This window comes from Girardinichthys multiradiatus, chromosome 14, assembly GCF_021462225.1.
Source record: "Girardinichthys multiradiatus isolate DD_20200921_A chromosome 14, DD_fGirMul_XY1, whole genome shotgun sequence".
NCBI lineage: Eukaryota > Metazoa > Chordata > Actinopteri > Cyprinodontiformes > Goodeidae > Girardinichthys > Girardinichthys multiradiatus.
The window spans coordinates 30,634,207-30,658,462 of NC_061807.1; the positions used below are offsets into that span (position 1 = coordinate 30,634,207).

The 24,256-nt window shown below is 37.1% G+C and overlaps 2 protein-coding genes across 5 annotated transcripts; one reads left to right on the forward strand and one right to left on the reverse strand.

The window, feature by feature from the left end:
* Window positions 1-1,785: 1,785 nt before the first annotated feature.
* Window positions 1,786-8,590, reverse strand: LOC124880191. Of its 4 annotated transcripts, XR_007041261.1 has the most exons (6): window positions 8,403-8,590; window positions 6,690-6,793; window positions 5,328-5,537; window positions 5,072-5,188; window positions 3,762-4,812; window positions 1,786-2,001 (listed from the first exon to the last, which is right to left on the reverse strand). XR_007041261.1 is itself a non-coding variant. In XM_047385140.1 (5 exons), the coding sequence occupies exons 3-5, from the start codon at window positions 5,533-5,535 to the stop codon at window positions 3,920-3,922; spliced, it is 1,218 nt and encodes a 405-aa protein (XP_047241096.1). In that variant the 5' UTR covers window positions 5,536-5,537; window positions 6,690-6,793; window positions 8,403-8,590; the 3' UTR covers window positions 3,673-3,919. The 4 variants fall into 4 exon arrangements, 3 of the variants coding, with proteins under 3 accessions (XP_047241096.1, XP_047241097.1, XP_047241098.1); XM_047385140.1 differs by lacking the exon at window positions 1,786-2,001 and having other exon boundaries at window positions 3,673-4,812; XM_047385141.1 differs by lacking the exon at window positions 1,786-2,001 and having other exon boundaries at window positions 3,673-4,812; window positions 5,328-5,555.
* Window positions 8,591-13,758: 5,168 nt separating this feature from the next.
* Window positions 13,759-18,039, forward strand: LOC124880193 (dehydrogenase/reductase SDR family member 11-like). Its single transcript, XM_047385143.1, has 7 exons — window positions 13,759-13,981; window positions 15,857-16,066; window positions 16,458-16,552; window positions 16,910-17,039; window positions 17,509-17,601; window positions 17,709-17,774; window positions 17,872-18,039. The coding sequence occupies exons 1-7, from the start codon at window positions 13,850-13,852 to the stop codon at window positions 17,911-17,913; spliced, it is 768 nt and encodes a 255-aa protein (XP_047241099.1). The 5' UTR covers window positions 13,759-13,849; the 3' UTR covers window positions 17,914-18,039.
* The last annotated feature ends 6,217 nt before the right edge of the window (window positions 18,040-24,256 follow it).

The window sequence follows — 24,256 nt, forward strand, 5'->3', positions numbered from 1 at the left end:
ATATGTGTAAACTAGTACATATATAGCTCCACACTGAATATTTAGCTCCAAACTAAATATTGAGTTAGCATGCTAATTTGCTAATTAAATATTTATATCTTACCTAAATATTTAGTTTGGAGTTCAATTTTAAATTTGGAGCTAAATATGCAGTTTGTAAACTGCATATTTAGTTTTAAACTAAATATCTAGTTTGCATATTGCATATTTAGTTTGTCTCCTATGACAGGCTTAACTACCCAAAATATTGCTGTCAATTTATGACTGTGTAACTTTATGAACAACACCCCATAGCATGGAGAGCCTTTTAATAAAGTGTGTGGGAGTTGAAAGGGAAGAACAGGATAATGATTGTACACTCAGAATGTTTTGCTATTAACAGCCTGGATCATACAACAACTTTGTGCTTGTTTTGGAAAAATCAGAACTTGCACCAGAAGCAGAGTTGTACACGTTAGGTACACATTGCCCATGATTTCCAAAAGTAATTTAAAATGTGGACTCCTCAGACCTTAGCCCACTTTTCCACTTTGTGTCAGTCCATCTCAGATGAGCTCGGGCCCAAAGAAGCCAGCAGCATTTCTGGGTTTTGTTCATATGTGGCTTTCGCTTTGCATGGTAACGTTTTAACTCAGTTGTAGATGTAGCGACGAATCGTGTTAACTGACAGTGGTTTTCTGAAATGTTCCTAAGGCTTTTATTTCAAAAAGCCTGTTTTTATTTTATAAGGGTGATTTTTTTCCCATGCCCATTTATTTCATGTCACTTTACAACTAAAGGACTGTGGGCTAGTCAGCATCAACGGGGTGGTGCTACCAACTGTGCCACTGGCATTCCATATTCCTTTACATTTTTATTATTATTCAAAATATATCTAGAGCAACTGAGTGAGGGCATAGGCTGGGAGCTGCCAGTTGCCCATCCCTGTTTTATACTGTAGAAGAATATTTGAGGCCTCTTTGTGATCCTGGGACCAAATCTACCTTTCAACATTCCTCTCTTCTCTCCCACCAGCTGTGCCACCAGCAGGCTCTACTCCTCTGTCCAGTTCGGTTTTCTTCACCTTTTTTGTGCGTTTTGTTTTGGTCTTTTTGCCAAATCAAACCTCTTTATACGAGAAGGCAATGACAGTAAAACGCTGACAGGTGAGAGTCCACATTATTATCAAATAGATGAAGTAGTAAAATGACCAGCCTGGCGAGTCAACGTAACAATAAGGAAATCAAACTAATGTCAAGTATTTAAATACGGTATGTTTAAACATTGTTATGCTGTGTGACAAGTGATTTAATTTTGCTAAGTTTTATTATAATGATTTACACATTTCTTAATCCAGTCAAAATTCTATGATCCATTAATTTTTCTCCAATGATTGCTTGTTCATTTGTTATATTTTTTGTCTTCTCCAACAACCAATCACAGCTCTTAGAAGACAGCATCGTACCTAGCAACAGGGTCAACCACATCTCCTCACTAAGATAGGAATTTGTGTTTTTTTCCTCTCTCAGTGTTGCTCTCAGCAGCTAGCTGAATCACTACTAAGATATGACTCCTTGGTAGGACTTCTTAGGATAAGATAGGAGCTCTCTGAGAGGACTCTGTGAATCGCTGTGAATACGGGCCCTGGCCTTTACGTAAGAGTGGCAAGATGAAACCCATTGTTGAAAGAAAGCTGTAAAATATCCTGTTTGAAATATGCTACAAACCATGTAGAGGACACAGCAGACATGTGGAAAAGACTGAACCTTTATGATTCAATACACATGAACACAAGGCGGGAGACTAAAGCTGCACATCATCCTGGAAACATCATCCACACAATGACACATGGCGGCGCCAGTATCATGCTGTGGGAATGCTGTATTCAGCAGCTGTGGACAAGCTGGTCAGAGTTAACAGAAGGTGGATTGAGTTTATTGCAGCACATTGTTGGAAGAAGTCCTGTTAGAGGCTGCAAAAGACTTGAAACTCTGAGATTCACATTCCAGCAGGATGATGACCCTAAACATAAAACAAAGCATAAACAATGGTTAAGATTAAAATATTTAATATGTTAGAGTTGCCTAGTCAAAGTTGAGACCATAATCCAATATTTTCTGTGGCAAAACTTAAAACTTGCTTTTGAAAGACGCTCCTTATCCAACCTAATAGAAGTTAACCTACTTTGAAGAGAAGAACATAAAAATAAAGTCAGTCTCTGGCAGTGGCGATTGCTCTAAGACTGCAAGGGAAGCTCAGCTTCCCCAAAAATATCAAAAAATAAGTGATCAAATATATACTGTTGCATCTACATGTCACTGACTAAATATGCGCTACAACGTGCTCAACAATTGTTCAAAATCAGCTTCTTATCACTGGTTATGACACGGCTGTCCTCTCAATCATTCCCGCAGCTTCACAGTGCTTTAAACAGTGAGTTCAATAGAGAAGCAAAAATGCTGGGCTTTGTCCCGTCCATCGGACGCTCAGCGTCTCTGGGAGTCTATGGGGCAGTGGGCTGGCCTCGGCTGGCCCGGACGCTCAGCTTCTGCATGATGATTGGATGATCTGTCTGAGGCTGAATCCCTTTTTGATTGACAACGAAATGAGCAAATCAGCGATCTTGAAATTGAGCTTCCCCTCCTTGAAAGACCAGCATCCGCCACTGGTCTCTGGGTCTTCAAAGTTGGCAGAGATGTAACCCAAAAGACTTGCATCTTAACTGCACTGTAAAAAAAAAAAATGTAATTTTTACAGTAAAATACCGGCAGCTGTGATTGCCAGAATTTAACCGTTAAAATTACAGTAAGACAATTTTTACAATTGCTGATTCTACAGTAATAAATCGTGGTTTATTTAACCTTTTACTGTAAAAATGGCAGTTTTTACCATTGAAATTTATCAAGTTTTATCCTACAATTTACATTAAAACAATATATAAAATACATTTAGAGCCATGAAATATGAAAGTATTTTGCTGTAAAATTAACAGTCTAAATTATAAAACATGTCACTGAATACAGGTTTTTTTCTGTATTTTAAACGGTAATTAACCGGCAGCTGTGGTTGCCAGAATTTCACCGTTAAAATTACAGTAAGACATTTTTTACAATTACGGTAGATGAGTATTGGTGTTGCTGATTCTACCGTAATTAATTGTGTTTTTCTTAACCTTTTACCGTAAAAATTTGTTTTTACCATTGAAAAAAATGACATTTTGTCCCAAAATTTACATTTAAAGGATATATAAGATACGGTTCATGCCATGAAATTTGAAACATTTTACTGTAAAATTAACAGTTTGAATTAAAAAATACAAATTTACCATGTGAACATTTCCCTAAATTACTTTATTAATGCAAGTTTTGTCTGTATTTTTCAAAGGTAAAAAACTGTAAAAATGATGGGTATTTATCCTATACTTTAAATGGTAAAAGAGCACCAGTATTGTTGATTTTATGGATAATTACAGACAAAGCCATGTTATATAAAACTAAGTTTCTACCCTGGGGGAAAAAAAAAACAACTTTTTGGCTAAAAATTAACATTGAAACATTAAAGAAGTGTTTTAGTTAGTGTAAATTGTGAAATGGATTATCAATCGATTATAGCAGCTAAATAATGTGTTACCAGTTTTGTCTAATGGTAAAAACATGGAAAAGTCTACATAAAATATCCAAAAACCAAACTTTGTTTATTGTAATTTTTCATTTAATGAAAATTTGTGAGGCTGTACAAACTTTCCACCATTCAACTACTTTGTAAACTTGGTTCAGACATACCACACACAATAAGGCAGGGTGTTGCTGGCACATCCTCCATCTCAACCTCTTCAGCAAGGCTCGTCTTCTCAACGTAGTGGAACATATGCTCTTCCTTCTCACCAAAAAAAGCAAGTAGAAGAAGAATCATCTCTGTACAACCACTGGACCGACCTTTTTCATTTGCTAACTTGGTTTTCTTTCTCAGCAAAAACAGTTTTAAGGAAGTTGAGGATGCGCTCCCCCTTTTTGTCCAGATTGGTGAAGGCTTCCATCAGATTGATGCCAGTAAGTTGCTGGAAGTGTTCTGCCATGCCAGTTTTGTGGAACAAAAAAGGCCATTCTTGGCATAGCTTCAGGATGCTTGTACCTTTATTGATGTCCTTTCGTTGCGTGTAATAGGTGGACTTGATAAGTTCTTTCACATCTTCTGCAGCGTAATTTTTGTCTTTGAACATCTTTTTCAAGTCTTTTTTTCTCTTAAGCTGACTCTCTACAGTCTCAGAAAGGGGCAAAAACTTTGGCTCCCAGTTGACACAGCCATACGTGTCTTGAACACTGGCTTTTTGCTCAGCAGGTATCTCATCAGTGTCGTTATCTGATTCTGCCTTGCGTTTAGTTATCTTTGGTGTGTATTGTCGTTTGACATTTTCAATTCTAGCCTGGAGTTGTTTTACCAGGGAATGATAACCAAGTCCAATAACGTCACCATCAATGACATCCTTAAGTGACTTTGGATATCTGCTCACCATCCTTTCTGCTATTTCAGTAGTGTTGCGTTTGGTTGGATTCTTGCAAATCTGCATCATTTCAGAGACAATAATCCTCACCATTTGTCTTCGAAGTGGTGCACTTGGCCTTTTCTGTCGTTCCAAAGTTTGTATCAGCTCTTCCGGGAGCTTCTGCCACGGTATCTGAAAACTGTCAACCCAGGTTGGCAAAACTGGGGAGCAGCTCAGTGAAGGTGATGAAATAGCAGCAGACGATGGTTGTGAAAGTGAGGCTGCAGATTGAGAGGACTGAACGGACTGTGGACAGGAGGATGCCCCGCCTGAAGATGAAGCCATTGAGTCTGGAAAGGTACAACAAATGAAATTGAAAAACATTAAGTATACATTTTTTTGGTACTCTGTAAAAAAAAGAATTTTTTTTTTTTTTATCAAAACAAGATATTATATACAATATGCTTAAATCTCAAAACTGCAATTATCTTGAAATATCTTACTAACTGGTCATATCAAATTAAGTTATGCATAAATATATACAAGTACATGTACTTTTTATTGTTACAATTTTCATCTTTTAAATTGTGTTAGTGATATCAAATTTACCTGTGTAAAGTAATGTTAGGTAACTGTTAATGTAGAGTGTTTCCTTTTCTAACAGACTGTTGTCTGTCCCCTGCACAGGAACTACCAGGTGTAAATGAGAAGCTGTACATTGTTGTTCTTGTCAAATAAACAAACACATGAAATATGATTGAAATTTGTCTTTGTTGACCTTTCATTTTCATTTTGATCTGTAGTTAGGTGTAAAGCACATATTTTTATGCAAAAGTTACACAAGACTTTATGTCGAAATACTTACTATTTTGGGCCCACGCAGCAACCAGTCTTCTGGCCTGTATGGGCTTCAGCACAGGCAATAAGTCTCCTTCAGTGATATATTGTAAATCATCTGTGGTTGTAGTGCTGAGGTTCTCCAACACATCCTCTAAAGCAGTCAAAACTTCCTGTGAAAGGCCAGGAAGCACTGCTCGTAGGGCATCACGGATGTCCTTTTGTGTATCCATCATATCTGTTGAAATACAGAAAACTAAAAAAAGGTTGATCTTTGACCCATTAATATCAAGCATTTACAATGACAAAACACTATGTTTTAATGGGACAAACTGATTCCCATCTTTTATGTAAGATGATAATGGCCACATGTCAACCAGTTTACTAATGTGTCTGCATTCTAATCTTCTTGTTTCATCCTTTACGAAGTACATGTGGTAGTGTGGAAGAAATTCTCCACAATAAACTCTCATCAGAAAATGAAGTGCAGATTCATCCTTCACCAAAGTGAGGATGAGTTCACCAAACTCCAGTGACTCATCATTCCGACTGACTACAAATTGGCCCTTCTTGTACGTTATTCCATTATACTGCACATCAACAGGAATCATTGTATTTTTTTCAGTGAACCCAAAATGAAGAACTGCACCTTTAACTTCCTCACTGTAAAGTTCTGAATAAAATGGTGAGCCATCTTTTATTTGCAGGGTTGGGGGACTCACTGTTCCAGCAGAAAGAAAGGCCTGAAACATTTGATGTCTCTCTGAAAGGGTCAAACACAGATTTTCGAAGTTCTTCAGATGTCTGGCACATCTTTTGAAGTAACTATGTTTGCTCTCGGACCGCATGGTCCAGAGCCTGATGAGTGGACCAAATTTCAGAATCAGCCCTGGATAGTGCTGTAAATAATGATGTTTAGGTCTCAGTGCGTTATCTGGAAACAATGCCTTCCTGGTCTCCAAATATTCCTGGATGAGAACATTCAAATATGCAACCTGAGGCTTAGAAATTTGCTGAGCACAAATCAGGTCAGCAATATCCTTAAGCTGCAATGTTAACTGCCATATCATCTTGTGAATCCTGCACCTTATCACCAATTAACAGAGGCAACAATCTCAAGAAACTCCAGTTTTGTACAGCTTGTCCACTGAGTTTCAGTGCTTTTGAAGTGACAGCACAAGGTTTGGAACAAGCATCTGTTGCTTTGTATTTGAATTGTCGGATGCGCCTGTTCAAAATTGTGTATGTCAACCATTTCTTTTTGACAATCATGTATTTGAGATAAAGGGCAACATCATATGAGAGGACACCCTCGAAGATGTCATGGCCAAGACAAGGGGGCATGCCTGGTGAACAAACATTAAAGTTCTCTAAAGTATTAAACACTGACCTGAACTTAATCCCCTGTACTTCTGTCACATCCTCTCTCTCCAGCTGTTCAGTGGCAGATTGATATATGTTCCGCTCCGGTCCAATGATAGCTGGATTTTCACTCTGAAATTCAGAACGAGTAATCAGACAATATCTGCAGAAGTACTGAGATGTACTGAAATTTTCCGTAAAACCCCCGATGCAGTGAGACCCCAAGTTGTCTCCAGCAATGCAATACACAGCCCCTTTCACAACTGATTCATCTGCCATAGTTATCCCATTCTCCTCCAGTATTTTCAAGTCAGTCAACAGTTCTGAAAAAACTCTGGAATGGCCAAATTCCTTGAAATCCTTCTCTCTACACAACAAGACCAGCTGCATATGATCAGTATTTGATCAGACATGGGGTGGCATGTTGAGTAGAGAAAAGTATACAGCCAAGACCTTGTGCTTTTTTTTTGCAGATCCCAATGGGTTCACAAATTCGAATGCATCTTGATAGAGAACCAGCTTGAGACAACTTGGGTTTTCTTGAAAAAATATGTTGGACATAAACACCTTACCATCGTTACAGTCACAGAGAACATCAGCTTTTGAAACATCATGAGCCATCATTAGGCCCTGCCAATATTTGGAATCTAACATACCTTTTAATGTATTTGGCACAGGAACATAGTATGCAAATCTATCATTTCTGTCCTCGTCTTTGCCCAACAACACTTTTTTGGGTTCCCCATATTTGAACATGTCTTTAAAACACTGGACTCTTGAATAAGCAGTTCTCATGGGCCCTGTGTGGCAAGCTGAGAACAAGTCCGACTGCTTTACTGTGTCACAGATTTTTGCAATGTCTTCATCTGCAAATGACATTTCTTTAAGAAGCAAGTTCAATCTAGTTAAAGAGTATGTCTGTCCCAATTCATGTATATTCTGTATCTCTTCTACAATGTTTTGAATGGTAGATGATGGAAGAAGATGCTGTCCCTGTAGTTTTATGTAAAACATGCATACATTTCTAAGATACAAGTCACTGAAATTTGGTCCATCTATGACTGTGTCTTCTGCATCTGGCACACTGGAATCTTTTGTGGTAGCACTTGCAGCACTCTGAGTATTTTCATTACTTGTTTCACAAATCACATTTTCCAAATAATTTTTATGTTTTCTGGAGATGTGAGAGGTAAAGGAAGATTTTACACGGAACACAGAGGTGCACCCTCTCACAGGGCAAGTTACTTGACGCCCCTCTACTATATGCTCCTTCAAGTGAACAACCAAAGCTTTTATCCCTTCACACTGCCATTCACAAAGTGCAACTGTGCATTTTAATTTCGTTAAACATGTGTCCAGAGCAACTGTTGGCATGCTATTATGATGACGATAGAAGTGTGCTTTTAATGCTGCATAACCAGTACATACTTGCTTGCAACTGGCTGCAACACACTTGAACATACGGCTCGGTTCGTTGCGATGCAGTTTGCAATGGAGAACAAAGGCTTTAACAGATTGAACTGTTTCTGCACACAGGTTGCATGAATACATCTTAAATATATTACTTCGATGGTTAGTTTACAGCAATGGCGATACGGAACAGATGTCAGCTACAGCTTGTGGAGAGGCTAACTTTCCACAACGTTTTTTTTTTTCCTTGTTTCCCCTGAAATCTCTTTTCAACCTACCGAGTTTAATTAAAACCATTTGTTTTCTGAAATGTTCCGCAATATTTACATACCTGAGAAAGAGAGCCACTCTGATGGAGAAGGTTGGATGATGAAGTCTCTGCACAACCTGAGCGGGGTAGCTGGAAAAAACGCGAACCACCGAGTCCTCAAATGCAGCGCGCTGAATGGTCCGTTCAAATCCACCGCTTCCAAAATACCCCCAGAGCTCCACTTCACCTGTCCGCGCAGACCAGGTGCAGGGGCCCCTGATGGGCCATTAATTAAGACTGGCTGCAGGCTGCCTGCCAGGTCTACTTACTTACAGGCAGGAAACTTGACTTACGTGACTTTTGTTAAACCAAATAAATTATTTTACAATAGGCTACAAATATCTCTAAAACATTTTTCAGTGACTGAGTACAGATTACTCTTATTTATTTTAATTTATTTGTTAATGAAAAAATTCCAGTATTGGCAACAAGATAATTGACAGTACAGAACATTTCATGGAAAGATATTTAATTTACATAATTCCATTCAAAAAGTCAAACTTTAATAGATTCCAGATTCAGGACCCACAACTTAAACAATTGCACGAATTTGTTTATTTCTACGTAATTTGGGCTTCCAGCTCATGAAACACACAAAACAGGAATTCAAAATATCAGAATACTGTGAAGAAATCAGCCCAAATTTTTATGGGCATGAATGTTTAAAACTAAGTGCCACACGAATCATAAACTTAAAGCACCTTCACAGGTTTCCTCATGTCTCACTAAATTACTTCGGTTTGGTTCAACAGTATTTACTCTTCAAATCCTTGCAGCATATTTCTGTAATTGCCACAACAGTATGCCCATTTAACAGTTACCAACTGTATTATTCAGGAGAATTAAATGCAAATGTTACAGGATGCACCACTAGAAAAATGACATTCTATTTTTTTTTCATTTTTTTTTTCATTTCCACAACAGTATGCATATTCAACAGTTTTGAACTGTATACTTTAGATTAATTAAATGTAAAAATTACGATATACACTGCTAGAAAAACTACAGTATATTTCTGTAATTGTCACAACAGTATGCACATTTAACAGCTACTAACTGTATTATTTAAGAAAAATCAGTGCAAAACTACGGTATGCACTACTAGAAAAACTACAGTAAATTACTGTAATTGTCACAACAGTATGCACATTTAACAGCTACTAACTGTATTATTTAAGAAAAATAACTGCAAAAACTACAGTATGCACTACTAGAAAAACTACAGTAAATTACTGTAATTGTCACAACAGTATGCACATTTAACAGCTACTAACTGTATTATTTAAGAAAAATCAGTGCAAAACTACGGTATGCACTACTAGAAAAACTACAGTAAATTACTGTAATTGTCACAACAGTATGCACATTTAACAGCTACTAACTGTATTATTTAAGAAAAATAACTGCAAAAACTACAGTATGCACTACTAGAAAAACTACAGTAAATTACTGTAATTGTCACAACAGTATGCACATTTAAAAGCTACTAACTGTATTATTTAAGAAAAATCAGTGCAAAAACTACGGTATGCACTACTAGAAAAACTACAGTATATTACTGGTAAAAGTATTACAAGATTTGTTTTAACTGCAGGGCAATGTAAATTTTCTGAAGAAAAGCCGTAAAAATTAAATTTTCTCCTAATTATCTTATTTACGGTAATTACTTGTTAAAGAAACAGTTTTAAACTGATTTCCAATTTACGGTTTTAAATTTTCATGGTTTACTTTTTTTAACTGTAAAATTTACGGATATTTTTTACAGTGTAGATTCCACCCTATAAGCGCAAGTACCTCCACCCATACCCAAAACCACAGATGTCAGCAGTATTGCTCTTTGTAGAACCAACTTTCGCTACATGTAGTGAAAGTTGGTTCTACACCACTGATTTGTTCCTCCTACACTTTTCACATGGTGAAGGTGGTAAGAAGGGGGACCGGAGGGTGTGTTCCAACTACAGGGGATCACATTCATCAGCCTCCCTGGTAAGGCCTACGCCAGAGTATTGGAGAGGAGAGTCCGGCCGATAGTCGAACCTCAGCTTCAGGAGGAGCAGTGTGGTTTTCGTCCCGGCCGTGGAACACTGGACCAGCTCTATACCGTCTACAGGGTACTCGAGGGTTCATGGGAGTTTGCCCAACTGGTTCACATGTGTTTTGTGGACCTGGAGAAAGCATTCGACTGTGTCCCTCATGATGCCCTGTGGGGGGTGCTCCAGGAGTATGGAATCGGGGGCCCTTTAATAGGGGCCATCCGGTCTCTGTACGAGCGGAGCAGGAGTTTGGTCCGCATTGCCGGCACTAAGTCGGACCTGTTCCCGGTGCATGTTGGACTCCAGCAGGGCTGCCCTTTGTTACCTGTCCTGTTCATAACTTTTACGGACAGGATTTCTAGGCGCAGCCAAGGGCCGGAGGGGGTCTGGTTTGGGGACCAGTGGATTTTGTCTCTTCTTTTTGCAGATAAAGTGGTCCTGCTGGCCCCATCTAGCCAATACCTACTGCCTGAAGCTGAGGGTTGAAATGGACTGAAGTTTTTTTGTTTTTTTTTGTTTTGTTGACTTGTATATTTAAATAAGTTGTTGGTCAAGTGTGTGTGTGTGTGTTTAAAATGACTTTTGAGCAATTCTGATAGCTTATGTAGCTGTTTTGCTTAAGGGAAATCCCACCTGGATTTGAAGAGTGAAAGTATCCCTATATATTTAAGCAGGATTGCAGAGTAGGGGTGGTGGTTGTTTTTTGTTTTTGTTGAGATGGGTTTTGCCAAAGTTATTTTTCTGCCTGACCTGTGATGCAAAAGACCTGTACCAGAATCTGCACTGGTGAGCTGATGGTGTACATTTTTTAATGAAAGAAATTAAAAGAAAAAACAAAGAGCTCTGGAAAACTGATGAAGCCTGTTTCTATTTTTTTCATCTTATGGTCCTCCTCCTAACTGCTGGGATTTGTCATCCTGTCTGAGGGTTCTACAGCGCAAAAGAGCCCCCACAATAAACAAGAAAAAAGAACCATGTATAAATTTCCTGTCAAAAATCACAAGATCGACACTGTGTTTTGGCAAACAGCAATAGATAGAGAAAGAATAGGTATAGATGTGCTTACAAAAAATATTTATATTTGAACAAAATGATTTGCAAATCCTGTTCAACCTATATGCAATTTAATACACTACAAAAACAAGATATGTCATGTTCAAACTGATAAACTATGTTGTTTTCTTGTGCAAATATTCACTTATTTTGAATTTGATGCTTGCAACATGCTCCAAAAAAGCTGGGAGAGGTGCAACAAAAGACTGGGAAAGGTGAGGAATGCTCAAAAAACACCTTTTTGGACCATTCCACAGGTGGAAACAGGTGAGTGTCATGAATGGGTATGAAAGGGGCATCGACAAAAGGCTTAGTCGTTCACAAGCATGGATGGGGTGAGGTTCATGATTTTGTGAACAACAGCATGAGGAAATTGTTCAGCAGTTTAAGAACAACGTTTCTCAACGTACAATTTCATCATCTACAGTCCAGAATATCATTAAAAGATTCAGAGAATCTGGAGATATCTCTGAACGTCAGCAGCAAGGCTAAAAACCAATATTGAATGCCCATGACCTTTGATCCTTTAGGAGGCACCACATTAAAAACAGACATCATTCTGTAACAGATATTACCATGTGGCCATGTGTCCACAGCTGCTGAATACAGCATTCCCACAGCATGATACTGGCGCCACCATGTGTCATTGTGTGGATGATGTTTCCAGGATGATGTGCAGCTTTAGTCTCCCGCCTTGTGTTCATGTGTATTGAATCATAAAGGTTCAGTCTTTTCCACATGTCTGCTGTGTCCTCTACATGGTTTGTAGCATATTTCAAACAGGATATTTTACAGCTTTCTTTCAACAATGGATTTCATCTTGCCACTCTTACGTAAAGGCCAGGGCCCGTATTCACAGCGATTCACAGAGTCCTCTCAGAGAGCTCCTATCTTATCCTAAGAAGTCCTACCAAGGAGTCATATCTTAGTAGTGATTCAGCTAGCTGCTGAGAGCAACACTGAGAGAGGAAAAAAACACAAATTCCTATCTTAGTGAGGAGATGTGGTTGACCCTGTTGCTAGGTACGATGCTGTCTTCTAAGAGCTGTGATTGGTTGTTGGAAAAGACAACAAATAAAACAAATGAACAAGCAATCATTGGAGAAAAATTAATGGATCATACAATTTTGACTGGATTAAGAAATGTGTAAATCATTATAATAAAACTTAGCAAAATTAAATCACTTGTCACACAGCATAACAATGTTTAAACATACCGTATTTAAATGCTTGACATTAGTTTGATTTCCTTATTGTTACGTTGACTCGCCAGGCTGGTCATTTTACTACTTCATCTATTTGATAATAATGTGGACTCTCACCTGTCAGCGTTTTACTGTCATTGCCTTCTCGTATAAAGAGGTTTGATTTGGCAAAAATACCAAAACAAAAAGTGGAAATTATGGGCAATGTGTACCTAACGTGTACAATTCTGCTTCTGGTGCAAGTTCTGATTTTTGCAAAACAAGCACAACGTTGTACGATCCAGGCTGTTAATAGCAAAACATTCTGAGTGTACAATCATTATCCCGTTCTTCCCTTTCAAATCCCACACACTTTATTAAAAGGCTCTCCATGCTATGGGGTGCTGTTCATAAAGTTACAGTCATAAATTGACAGCAATATTTTGGGTTATTTAGCCTGTCATAGGAGACAAACTAAATATGCAATATGCAAACTAGATATTTAGTTTAAAACTAAATATGCAGTTTACAAACTGCATATTTAGCTCCAAATTTAAAATTTAACTCCAAACTAAATATTTAGGTAAGATATAAATATTTAATTAGCAAATTAGCATGCTAACTCAATATTTAGTTTGGAGCTAAATATTCAGTTTGGAGCTATATATGTACTAGTTTACACATATTTAGCTTGCTAACTAAATATGTAATTTGTAAACTAAATATTTAGCTTGCTCACGAAATATTTAATTTGGAGCTAAATATGTCGTTTGTGAACTACATAATTAGCTTGCTAACTACATATTTAGTGTAGAACTATATGTTAAACTGGCTAACTAAATATATAATCTGTAATATTTAACTTGCTAATTAAATATTTAGTTCGTAACTGTGATATTCATAAATGTATGAATGACATGGTGAAAATATGACTTTGAAAACTGAGCCCCCATTTTCTTTTCTTTAAGCTAAATAATCCAAAAATATCGCTGTTAATTTTTGACAAAGTAACTTTACAAACGGCACCCCGTCTCATCCATCCACTAACACAGTGACGATAGGCCCTGAACGCACCACGGTAGAGGTGACGTCTCCATGGTGAGGAACTCAAGACTATAAATCATCCGGTGTTCTCTCGGCTGCACTCTCTCCTGGTTCTCCTTCTTACCTGTAATAAACGTCCTACTGTGAAGCTGTGATGGACCGCTGGACGGGCAGAGTGGCTCTGGTGACCGGAGCTTCGGTCGGGATCGGAGCGATTATCGCCAAAGAGCTGGTCCGGTTCGGCATGAAGGTGGTGGGCTGCGCAAGAAACGTGGACAAGATACAGGTTTGTTCCACTTTTAAAACTTTTTTTTATTTTTATTTTTTAATTAAATCCGGATATTATGCAACTTTGTCAAAGCAGCTGGGAACGTTTTTACATTATTTATAATAGAGGAACGGTTTCAGACAGCTTAGATTATTTATGCAATTAGAAATATAATTTTAACATTGAGTCACTGTTGAATCAACGGCAGGTAGTTGAGTTGGATAACCGTTGAATTAACGGTTAAATCTAGCCAACGTTAAAATAGCAACGTCTTTTCTACATCATGTATCATCATGTCTGGATGTTGGAACAATGTTATTTTTCAACTGACATATTTCAGCAACATTTTTAAAAGTCATGTTTGTAAAAGTAATGTTTATTAGACATACAGCTCAAAAACTGTTGATATTTCAATGCTGAATCCATGGTGAGTTAACAACACCAATTCAACTGTTTGGTGTTCAACGTTGTTTTGTGGTTGAATTAATGTTTTCTTTTAAACTGACATTATTTCAACAATATTTAAACGTTTAATGTCAGTTGAATGCCAGCTGGTCTACGTCATGATTACATAAGAGGGGCGTTTGAAATTTATTATAAACAAGCAAAACCCCGTTAACACACAAAGGTCCTGTTATGTAATAAAATAAGCAGATCAGTTTCCAGTTAAAATCCACTGCGACTGGTTTGAAGAAAACCTCTGACTGGGAGTTCTGCTGATTTACACAATGAAGCAAATGTCTGCAGCAGGATTCGTTTTGGGTCTTTTTTGAGGTTGGATGTTGTTGAAAAATAGTTAAGCGGTTCAAACAACAAAAGCAAAATCCAGCATTTTGGAATGAAATATGAAATATGTTCAATCAGTCTATTAAATATATAAAGATAAAAGCTGGAATGAATAGGTAACTTGTTGAAGAAAAAGTGTCCACACAGATACAGAGTTTAATTTCTTGTATAGGTCCAAGTTCTCACAAGATGAAGCTCACTATGTGTAGTAACTATTTAATTATTCAGCCATAAACATAAGGCTTTGTTTGCACATGCTAACAATTCTGGCTACTTTTTTATCTTCAAACAAAAAAGAATCAAGTCATTAAAGTCAGAAATTGAGCTTTTTATTATTAGTTAAATTTGTATTTTTCACATGCTATTCTTGGTTCTTTAGAGTGGCGTTGGTTTAGCATTTTTGTTTTACAGAAAAGCTGTTCTGTATGAAAAATCTCCAAAGAAGCCTTAAAACCAAACATTTAAAGCCATCTACCCCTTTTTGAATATGTTTTAAGACATCCAAATTAGTTTTGTAACATTGCAAGTATTAAAATGACACACAAACAAGTCAGTTTGAGGGTAAAACATCATGAAGATGCTGTGAGGGTGACGTTACAGTTTGAATCTACTGGTCTGTCTAATAAGATCCTCTAGTGTGAGCAGCAAACAAAGGCAGCAGGAGTTTTATTTTTGAATAAACAGCAGTTTATTTTTGAAGGGTAACAGAGTTGCTTCTTCCAGGATTCTGTGGGTGATTCCAGCAGGTGGGTGTGTCTGTAGTCAGCTCCATGTGTTTGACAAACACACCTAATTCAAATATTAGCTTCAACTACAAATAAAACCTAGAATTAACTAAACTAACCATTTACACTGAAAATTAAAGAAGCATCTGTGAAATTAAACATCAGGATCATCAGGTCAGTAGTAAGATTTACAGGATGTTGCTCTCCACTTCCATTGAGTAACAGTCTTAGATTTAAATTTCCACCCCTAAATAAAACTGTACATTTATGGGGGGGATCTTTTTAGCACAAATTAATGTATAGATTTGCAGTCCTGATAATGTCAGACATTTCAACCAAATGTTTGGAAAAAATAAAACCACAAACATTTTCTCCTTTTTAGGCGCTGGCAGCAGAGTGTCAGACTGCAGGCTACAGCGGCGTCCTGATCCCATACAAGTGCGACCTGACCCGTGTGGAAGACATCCAGTCCATGTTCGCAGCCATCAAAGCGAAGCACAAAGGCGTGGACGTCTGCATTAACAACGCCGGCTTGGCTCACCCTGAGCATCTGCTGAGCGGAAAAACCAGCGGCTGGAAGAACATGCTGGATGTAAGAACTCAATGTTACTCTGAAAATCTGACGTAACATTGTTTTAAGGCTCTAAATTGTTCAGAGATAGTCAGAAATCGTTTTCATTCCTGTAAATGAGAAGGAGATGGGAGAAACAGTGGAACTGCAAGGAGCATAGGTGCTACTCGGGTACCTGAGATCAATGGTGGGCAAGATATGGGTAATAACAGAAAGCACGGGGGCAGAGTTGGAGATGTTCAGATATTGAGAGAGATCTAAATGGAAAGAATTAAATGGAATAAACCTGGATGACAGGTTTAATCCATCCAGGAAATTTTAGACTAAAATATATAGTAGTTGAACTATGACACCCAACTTCTATAAACATTTATTCTTTATATATTTACTGTGTTGACATGTTCTTTTGCAGGTGAATGTTTTGGCTCCTACCATCTGCGCTCGTGAAGCGTACCAGTCGATGAAAGAAAGAAACATTGATGATGGGCACATCATTAACTTAAACAGGTACACTTTTATTTATATTGTTTCACCTTGCAAATGATAATAATCGACCTGTTTTTGCAGCAGGTAGTGAAAGGCTCACAGAAATTAAAACAGGGCGCATAAAGTTAATAGCAGCAACAGCTCTGGCAACGGTTTTGTCTGTGTTTTGAGGAACTTTCAAAGCAAAAAAAAATTGAAACATTCAGTTTCTCAATAAAACATGAATTAAATAAGAGTCTTGTGGCACAAGATGTCTAATATTGTTCAATGGTTCACTATGAATTCACATCAGTTGGGATGTTTCTGTGCTTTCTGTAGTGGGATATATCAGTACGTCTTTGTAAAAGTTGGCCCGTCAAATATTTTCTTCTGTTTCAGCATCAGTGGGCACATTGTAATTAACAGCAGCGACGTCCATTTCTTCACGGCCACCAAATACGCCGTGTCCGCCTTGACTGAAGGCCTGAGGCAGGAGCTAAGAGAGGCCAAGACTCACATCAGAGCTACAGTAAGGCTGCAGTGCTGTCTCCCTTCATTTAAAAACACACCCCTTTTACTTGTTTAACCTGCAGTGAGTCAGTATAAAATCAAATCTTTTTGATAGATCCACCACACCTCATAACAAACTCTCAGAATATTATAAAAGGAACCTCATTTAACACTGAGGATATCAGTCAACTTCACTTTCCTATTTATGTGGTAGAGACCTGTGAGGAGTGTTTGTTGGCATAAGAGCTCATGACTTAAGCTGCTGTGTTCTTGAAAGACAGATTTATCTGTTGGTTTTTAAAAAGGATATGCAGGCCAGGCACAACTTAGAAATGAATGACTGCCGCTGATTTGACTGATCAGTCTTTCAGCTTTTAGTATTTTTACATTTGACCCCATAAAGTTTCAGGCTCAACCGGTTCTGCAGTCTATGGTAGAATAGATCTTTTTATGTCCTGACGTTATCCCACTGTTCTCTGTCTCTGCAGTCCATTTCTCCTGGTATGGTTGAGACTGAATTTATTTATCGGCTCTACAGCGATAACCCTGAGAAAGCTAAGGCATCATTTTCTCGCCTTAAGGTAAACATATTAAAAATGTATATATTTAATAATCCATACTGCATTAATATAATGTAGACTTTTTACAGGGATGACAAAAGTAATCAAGCCTTTACCTTATTTTCCAGGCCTTGGAAGCAATAGACGTTGCGAATGCTGTTGTATATGCCCTAAGTGCCCCTCCTCATGTTGAGGTAGTTGCCTTTTCTATCTTTACAAGCTTTGTGTTTTACTTTTGTCTTACCTTCAGTTATTCAAGAATTATCTGACCGTCACCACCTTGTTTTTCAGGTCGGAGAACTTTTGTTCCGACCTGTGGAGATGCAAATGTGATCTTACCACCATACGATGGCTACATTGTACATTCACTCATTCTACATATGATTTCTGTTCTGCATCTATGAAATGAATGACTGTAATCGCTATTCAAAAGAATAAAAGTCTAATTTTAAGGTGAAATGTGTTACTGCTGAGATTTGTTATAATGCCTTGCAAGAGCATTCATAGCCCTGGCACCTTTCCACATTTTGGCATGTTACTTCCACAAACTTAAATGTATTTTAATTGCTTGGTATGAATGAATGCATGAAGGAATGAATGAATGAGTTTTTCATTTCAAATGAAAAGCAACAAGTATTTACAAGGAAATGAGAACAAGGAAAACTTAAAACAAGCATAATGCATGGTTATAGATGTTTAGAGTTTTCACATACATCTGAATATTCATATGGACAGATTGCATTAGACCAAGACTGTTAAAAAGCTCTATTTGAGACATTGGATGATTCTCTTGAGATTGTAAAAATGCAAAGAAATGATAAACTGTTAACTTAGATGCCTATTATTTATGCTCATTTATAGTAAAATTATCCTACTAGTTTAGAATTGAGTAAGTTGCATTCTTGCCTCTTCCTGCAAATAATATTTCAGTAAATGTCTCCATCATTCACCAGTGATACATTTTTGTCTTGTTCAACGTCTAATCACTAAAATACCAGCAAGCTTCATTTTGTTTTACCTTTGCACACCACCAGCCAGTCTGAGGTTGCCCTTCCAACACCAAATAACAACTATGTGTTGAGAAATCCTCCGTCTGCTGTGTCAGAAACGGGAGTGAGGAAACTTCACCTGCTCAGGAACAAGTTCTTTCTTTTCTCTCTTGCAAACATTTACTGTAAGAACATTATGTGAGAAATTTGAGGGTAACTGAATACATCAGCCAGGAAGTTAGAGCAAATATGTTAAAGAATAGGTGTTCCAAATGGACAATGACATGCATACATGACATACAGCCAAATTACTTACAAAGAAGCTTAATGACAACAGAGTGAATGTTTTGGAGAGACCATCATCAGGTCCTGATCTCAGTTCTGTAGAAATCTTATGGGAAAAGCTGAAGAGGTGTGTGTGAGCAAGAAGGCCTACAAACACGACTCAGTTACATGACTTCTGTCAGGAGGAATGGGCCCAAGTTCTAGCAAACTGTTGTAAGAAGCTTGGAAAATGAATTTGACCAAAGTTGTACAGTTTAAAAGGCAATTCCCCAAAATACTGAGGAAATGTAGGTAAACTTTTAAATTCTTTTAGCTTATCCATTCATCCAGAAGCAGGGAACTCATCATTTTAACATTTAGTACATTGAAATATTGGTAATCCAAAATGGATTACCTAGTTTAAACTGAATGTCTCCATTTAGCTACCCATCAATTTACCATCAAGAAAGGAATCCCCACAGCATTATTTTGCCACCAATATATTTTTGTTCTTGTTGTGTGTACTGTCCTTATCTGGTTTAGTTGTCAATATGCTCCAAAAACATCCAAAACTGCAAGGAACCACACTCACCAGCTTTCCAAATAAATTGATGCTTTAAATCAATGGCCTCTAGTCTTTTTCAGTAAAACGTGATCAATTGGTAAACAAAAAAAAAGCAACATTTCTTAAAAGTACTACTTTTACAATGCAAACATTTAAACAAAAACTGGCTTCACAATGTCATCTTACTGTAGACAGTTAAAGCTTCTGTGCATAACTCTTAAGTCTTCCTTTTACATGTATCTTCTAGGCAGTCGAACAGTTGGACAGTCTTATAATCATTTAAAATGCATCAGTGGTTTTGTTTAGAGTTAACAATTTTACGGGTTCACAGAAGGTGTGTCCTGTAGGGAGTGGCTTCACCATCGTGCTTTCAGGACCATGAAAACTTGGTCTGTTTCTCTCTCTCTCAGTTCATATACAGGGGTTGGACAATGAAACTGAAACACCTGGTTTTAGATCACAATAATTTATTAGTATGGTTTAGGGCCTCCTTTTGCTGCCAATGCAGCGATACAACTCTGGAGGATTATGGCATTGACTGGGAAGGACCAACACCTGTTGATCATGAAGCTGCAGTTGATGTTCCAGAAAATCCCATGCCTCTACAAAACCGAGTATTTGAACATCTCCGTGAGAGAATAGATCCTCTTCGCCCTAGTACATGCTTTGGGATGGATATACTAGTGGAAGCCTTGGAAAGTGCTCGACAAATATTCCATGATGTGAGGGACCGGGTCGGTCAAGCATGAGGACACAGAAATAATTTTCAAGGAAGATGGGTTTTATTTTCCCAAAATAACAAAATTCAAACAATGATTACAGGGTCCTTAAAAGAGGTCCAATGAAAAAGGAGCAGGCATCAGCTGAGTTGCTACTGCTAGTGACATCATGTTCTTTTGAAAATCCAGTTCATCCTGTCTTTTAGAGCATAACTACTTTTCTGTATCCAGAGGCGAACACCTGTGAGGTCACTCTGCGCCTCCCCGTCCACCAGACCTATGACAGCTTTGTGCACTACATGGAGTCTGGCCTGATACAGGCTCCAACGTTTGGATTCCTTTACAATCAAACTTGATTTACTTTTTTTTTTTTGTTGTTCTAGTGTGTGAGGTCAAAGGTTAGTTTCATTGACATCAGTTTAACTTTGTCTGCGATATAAAATAAAATAATGCATTTTCAGTTAAAATGAAAAAAAGTTATTTTCATGATTGTCAGTTATGATTGCAAAATGTTTGTAATTTGTGAGATGAGCAGTTTTGGTTGTGGATTTATTTCATTATTTTAAGGAACATATTCTTGCAAATAAAGCCTATAGTGACTTTCCCCAACTGTTTTTATTTTATTCCAGTGTGGGGTTGCCAAAGTACAGATATGGTGTCACCTCCATGTTGAAGATCTCTGATGTAGAGCATGGATTTTCATTGAAGATTGCTAGATACAATGGGGTTAAAAAAATAAAAGTCCCACCTAAAGTAGCTTTACTAAATAAAAGTATCAAAAAATAAAATACCATTATTAAATAGAGTAATCTTGAAATAAATTGTAAAATAAATCTTAAATGCATAAATCTGGAAGTAAGTAAATACCTGACAAACTAAAAAAAAGATTATTTCTATTATATATTTTGTTTTATTTCATGGGGACATTTATTTATTTATTGGACAGAGTATTTATGAATAATTATAATAGTATTTCTTTTCATTTTGAATTAATGAGCTCTCCATATATAATGACTACCACCATCTGTTTTGTTGTTTTTCTTGGGCAGTTGTGCTCAGAGCTGCCGGTAACATTTGTAAAAGATAAGAGCGTCCTCTACTGTAGATTTCAGATATTGGAAGGTTTAAAGTCAGCATTCCCTGTGGGTTTGGTGTTGTATTTTAATGTAAACAGTTTGTTTAGTTCTATTACTTTGTACTGTGTACTACGCATGCTAGTTGTACAGGTGCAACTCACTAAATAAGAAATACATAAACATGTTTTGTTTATTTCAGTAATTTGATTCAAAAAGTGAAATTCAGAAAATATCGAACCACTATATTTGCACAAAATCTTTCAAGATTGTATTTCACTTTGTGATTATGGCTCACAGGTAATGAAAACCCAAAATGTATTTTCTCGAAAAATTTGAATATTATTTTGAATTTCAAAAAACTAACGTGCAGTATATAATAATATTCTATAAATTAGAATATTATTGAAAAGTTTATTTTTCTTTTAGTAACTCAACTAAATAATTAAAACACATTATATAGCTTAATTACACAGAGTGATATATTATATCTATTAAGGATTTTCTGCTTGCAGCTAATAAAAACATATACATCAAACAAATTAAAACTTTTTAAACCCAGAAATATGGGCTTAATGAAAGGTTTCTAAAGGTACAAGCCTTGTTGGAACAGATATTCTAATTTATTATGACTGTATCTACTAGTTGGTCAGGTCTCCTTTTGCATGAAGTACTGCATCAATGCAGCTTAGCATGGAGGTGATCAGCCTGTCATTTTAGCTTAGATGTAATGGAAGCCCATGTTGCTTTAACAGCGACCTTCAGCTTGTCTGTGTTGTTAGGTCTGGTGTCCCTCCTCTTCATCTTGACAATATTCCATTGATTCTCTCTCAGGTTTAATTTAGGCCAGTTTGCTAGTAAATCAAGCAGAGTGATACCATGGTCATTAAAGCAAGCATTGGTACCTTTGGCAGTTGCTGCAGGCGCCAAGTCTTGCTCAAAAATGAAATCAGTATCTCCATAAAGCTTGTCAGCAGAGATAAGCATGAAGTGCTCTAAAGGTTTCTGGTAAATGGCTGTGTTGACTTTGGACTTGATAAAAAACAGTGGATCAACGCCAGCAGATGACTTGGCACCTCAAATCATCACTGACTGTGGAAACTCCACACTGGATCTAAAGGAACTTGGACTTTTGTTTTACAAACTTCTTGATGCTTTGGTTCTCACTGTTGCTTGCACACTTTTTTCTACCAGTTTTTTCCTTCCACTCAACTTTCCAAAACAATGTTTGGACACAGTACTCTTTGAACAGTCAGCTTAGTTAGCAAATTATTTTTGTGTCTTACCCTCATTGTGGAGGGTGTCAATACCAGTTTGCTAGACACAATTAGGTCAGCAGACTTTCCCATTATGGTATTGGCCATAACATGGCCATAACAATTTTTTAGGGGTCTATAAATTTCTGAGAAACTGAGCTTGTGGTTTTCATTAGATATATTTCATAATAGTCAACATGAACAACAATACAGTTGATATTTACATATCAACTGTATACAAAGACATATAACCCTTTTATTAACCCTGTCTAACATTGAATAAGACCAAATGTTTTCCAGTTTTAGGTCAGGTAGGGTTACTAAAATTATTTCTGTGTGCTACATGAACAATAATGACAGATTTCTGTAGTTTTAAAAATGTATTTACAATTACTATGCATTTGAACAATTTGGGAAAGCGTAGACAATGCAATGATGTTGAGGCTTTGTGAGCTGCTGATTGGTCAGTTCACAACATTTAAGTTAAATGAAGGCACACCTTTGGATGTATATCAAGACAAACACATTGCTTTCTTGTGTGACATTATGGAAAAATCTGAAGACATCTGGACCTCCAGAAAAAAAAAAAAAGAAAAAAAAAAGAAAACTGGACCTCCAGAAATCTGGTCCATCCTTTTATTCATCCTGAGTCACAATTTCATTCAAAATCTGACTTCTTGTCTTCAAACCTCATTAGTTCTGCTTTTACAGGATTATTCTTCTTACCTTCATCCTTAAGCTGTATAGAGTGCAGATATATAATTTCTCACCAGTCCCTCAATGTCCTCAGCTTTCTTTATTGTTTTCTACTTATCACTCTTTTGCTCTACATTACAAGTAACCTTTAGGCTACGATCCAACATGGATTATTTTCTGAGCACAATAACTGTATATTAAAACAAACCTTTTGACTTTACAGAAGGAGTAAGAGTCATTATGACTGTCTCAGTACAGTGTTATTTCTTATGACTGTCTTCCCTCTTAACAAGATATCTCCTAAAGGCGTCCAATGATGGCTATACAAAGTTGAAAGTTATTTGGTGTAACAAAAAACTTACAAAAAATTGCAAGAGGAGAACATGACTTCAGACCAGGGAAGTTTGATGGAAAAAAACAGGAATGAACAATAGAAACAAAGCAGTTTAAATATAGAGGGGGTGTGATTGGTTACATTAAAACCAGGTGAGCATACTCAGGGGGATACAGAACAGCTTTGAGGTAAGGTAAGACAGGGAGACTCAGGGAAACAGACGAATTAACACCGACAGTAAAGAGGAAGCTGAAATAAGTCACAAAAAGATCTACAAATCAAAGGCACAAAGCCTAACACTTACATTAAAGGATAAACCAAAATGCACAGAGAAAAAGATACAGGAAATAAGGAAGAAACTAAACACAAAGGAACAACCCTTAATGTTTGGTGGCCTGTACTAAGGCTGAAGGTTTGTGGATTTGCTTTTATAACATCGTCATTTTAAATAAAAGAAATAAAATTCTTAACACCATTGAGCCTAAATGGCTGCCGGTTTCCCTTCTTTTGATTGACCCCTGTTTGAAACTATTCCATCAACCCATGGTCTCTTCAGATTCAATCATATCCATCTGTACAGGTCCTTCTCAAAATATTAGCATATTGTGATAAAGTTCATTATTTTCCATAATGTAATGATGAAAATTTAACATTCATATATTTTAGATTCATTGCACACTAACTGAAATATTTCAGGTCTTTTATTGTTTTAATACGGATGATTTTGGCATACAGCTCATGAAAACCCAAAATTCCTATCTAACAAAATTAGCATATTTC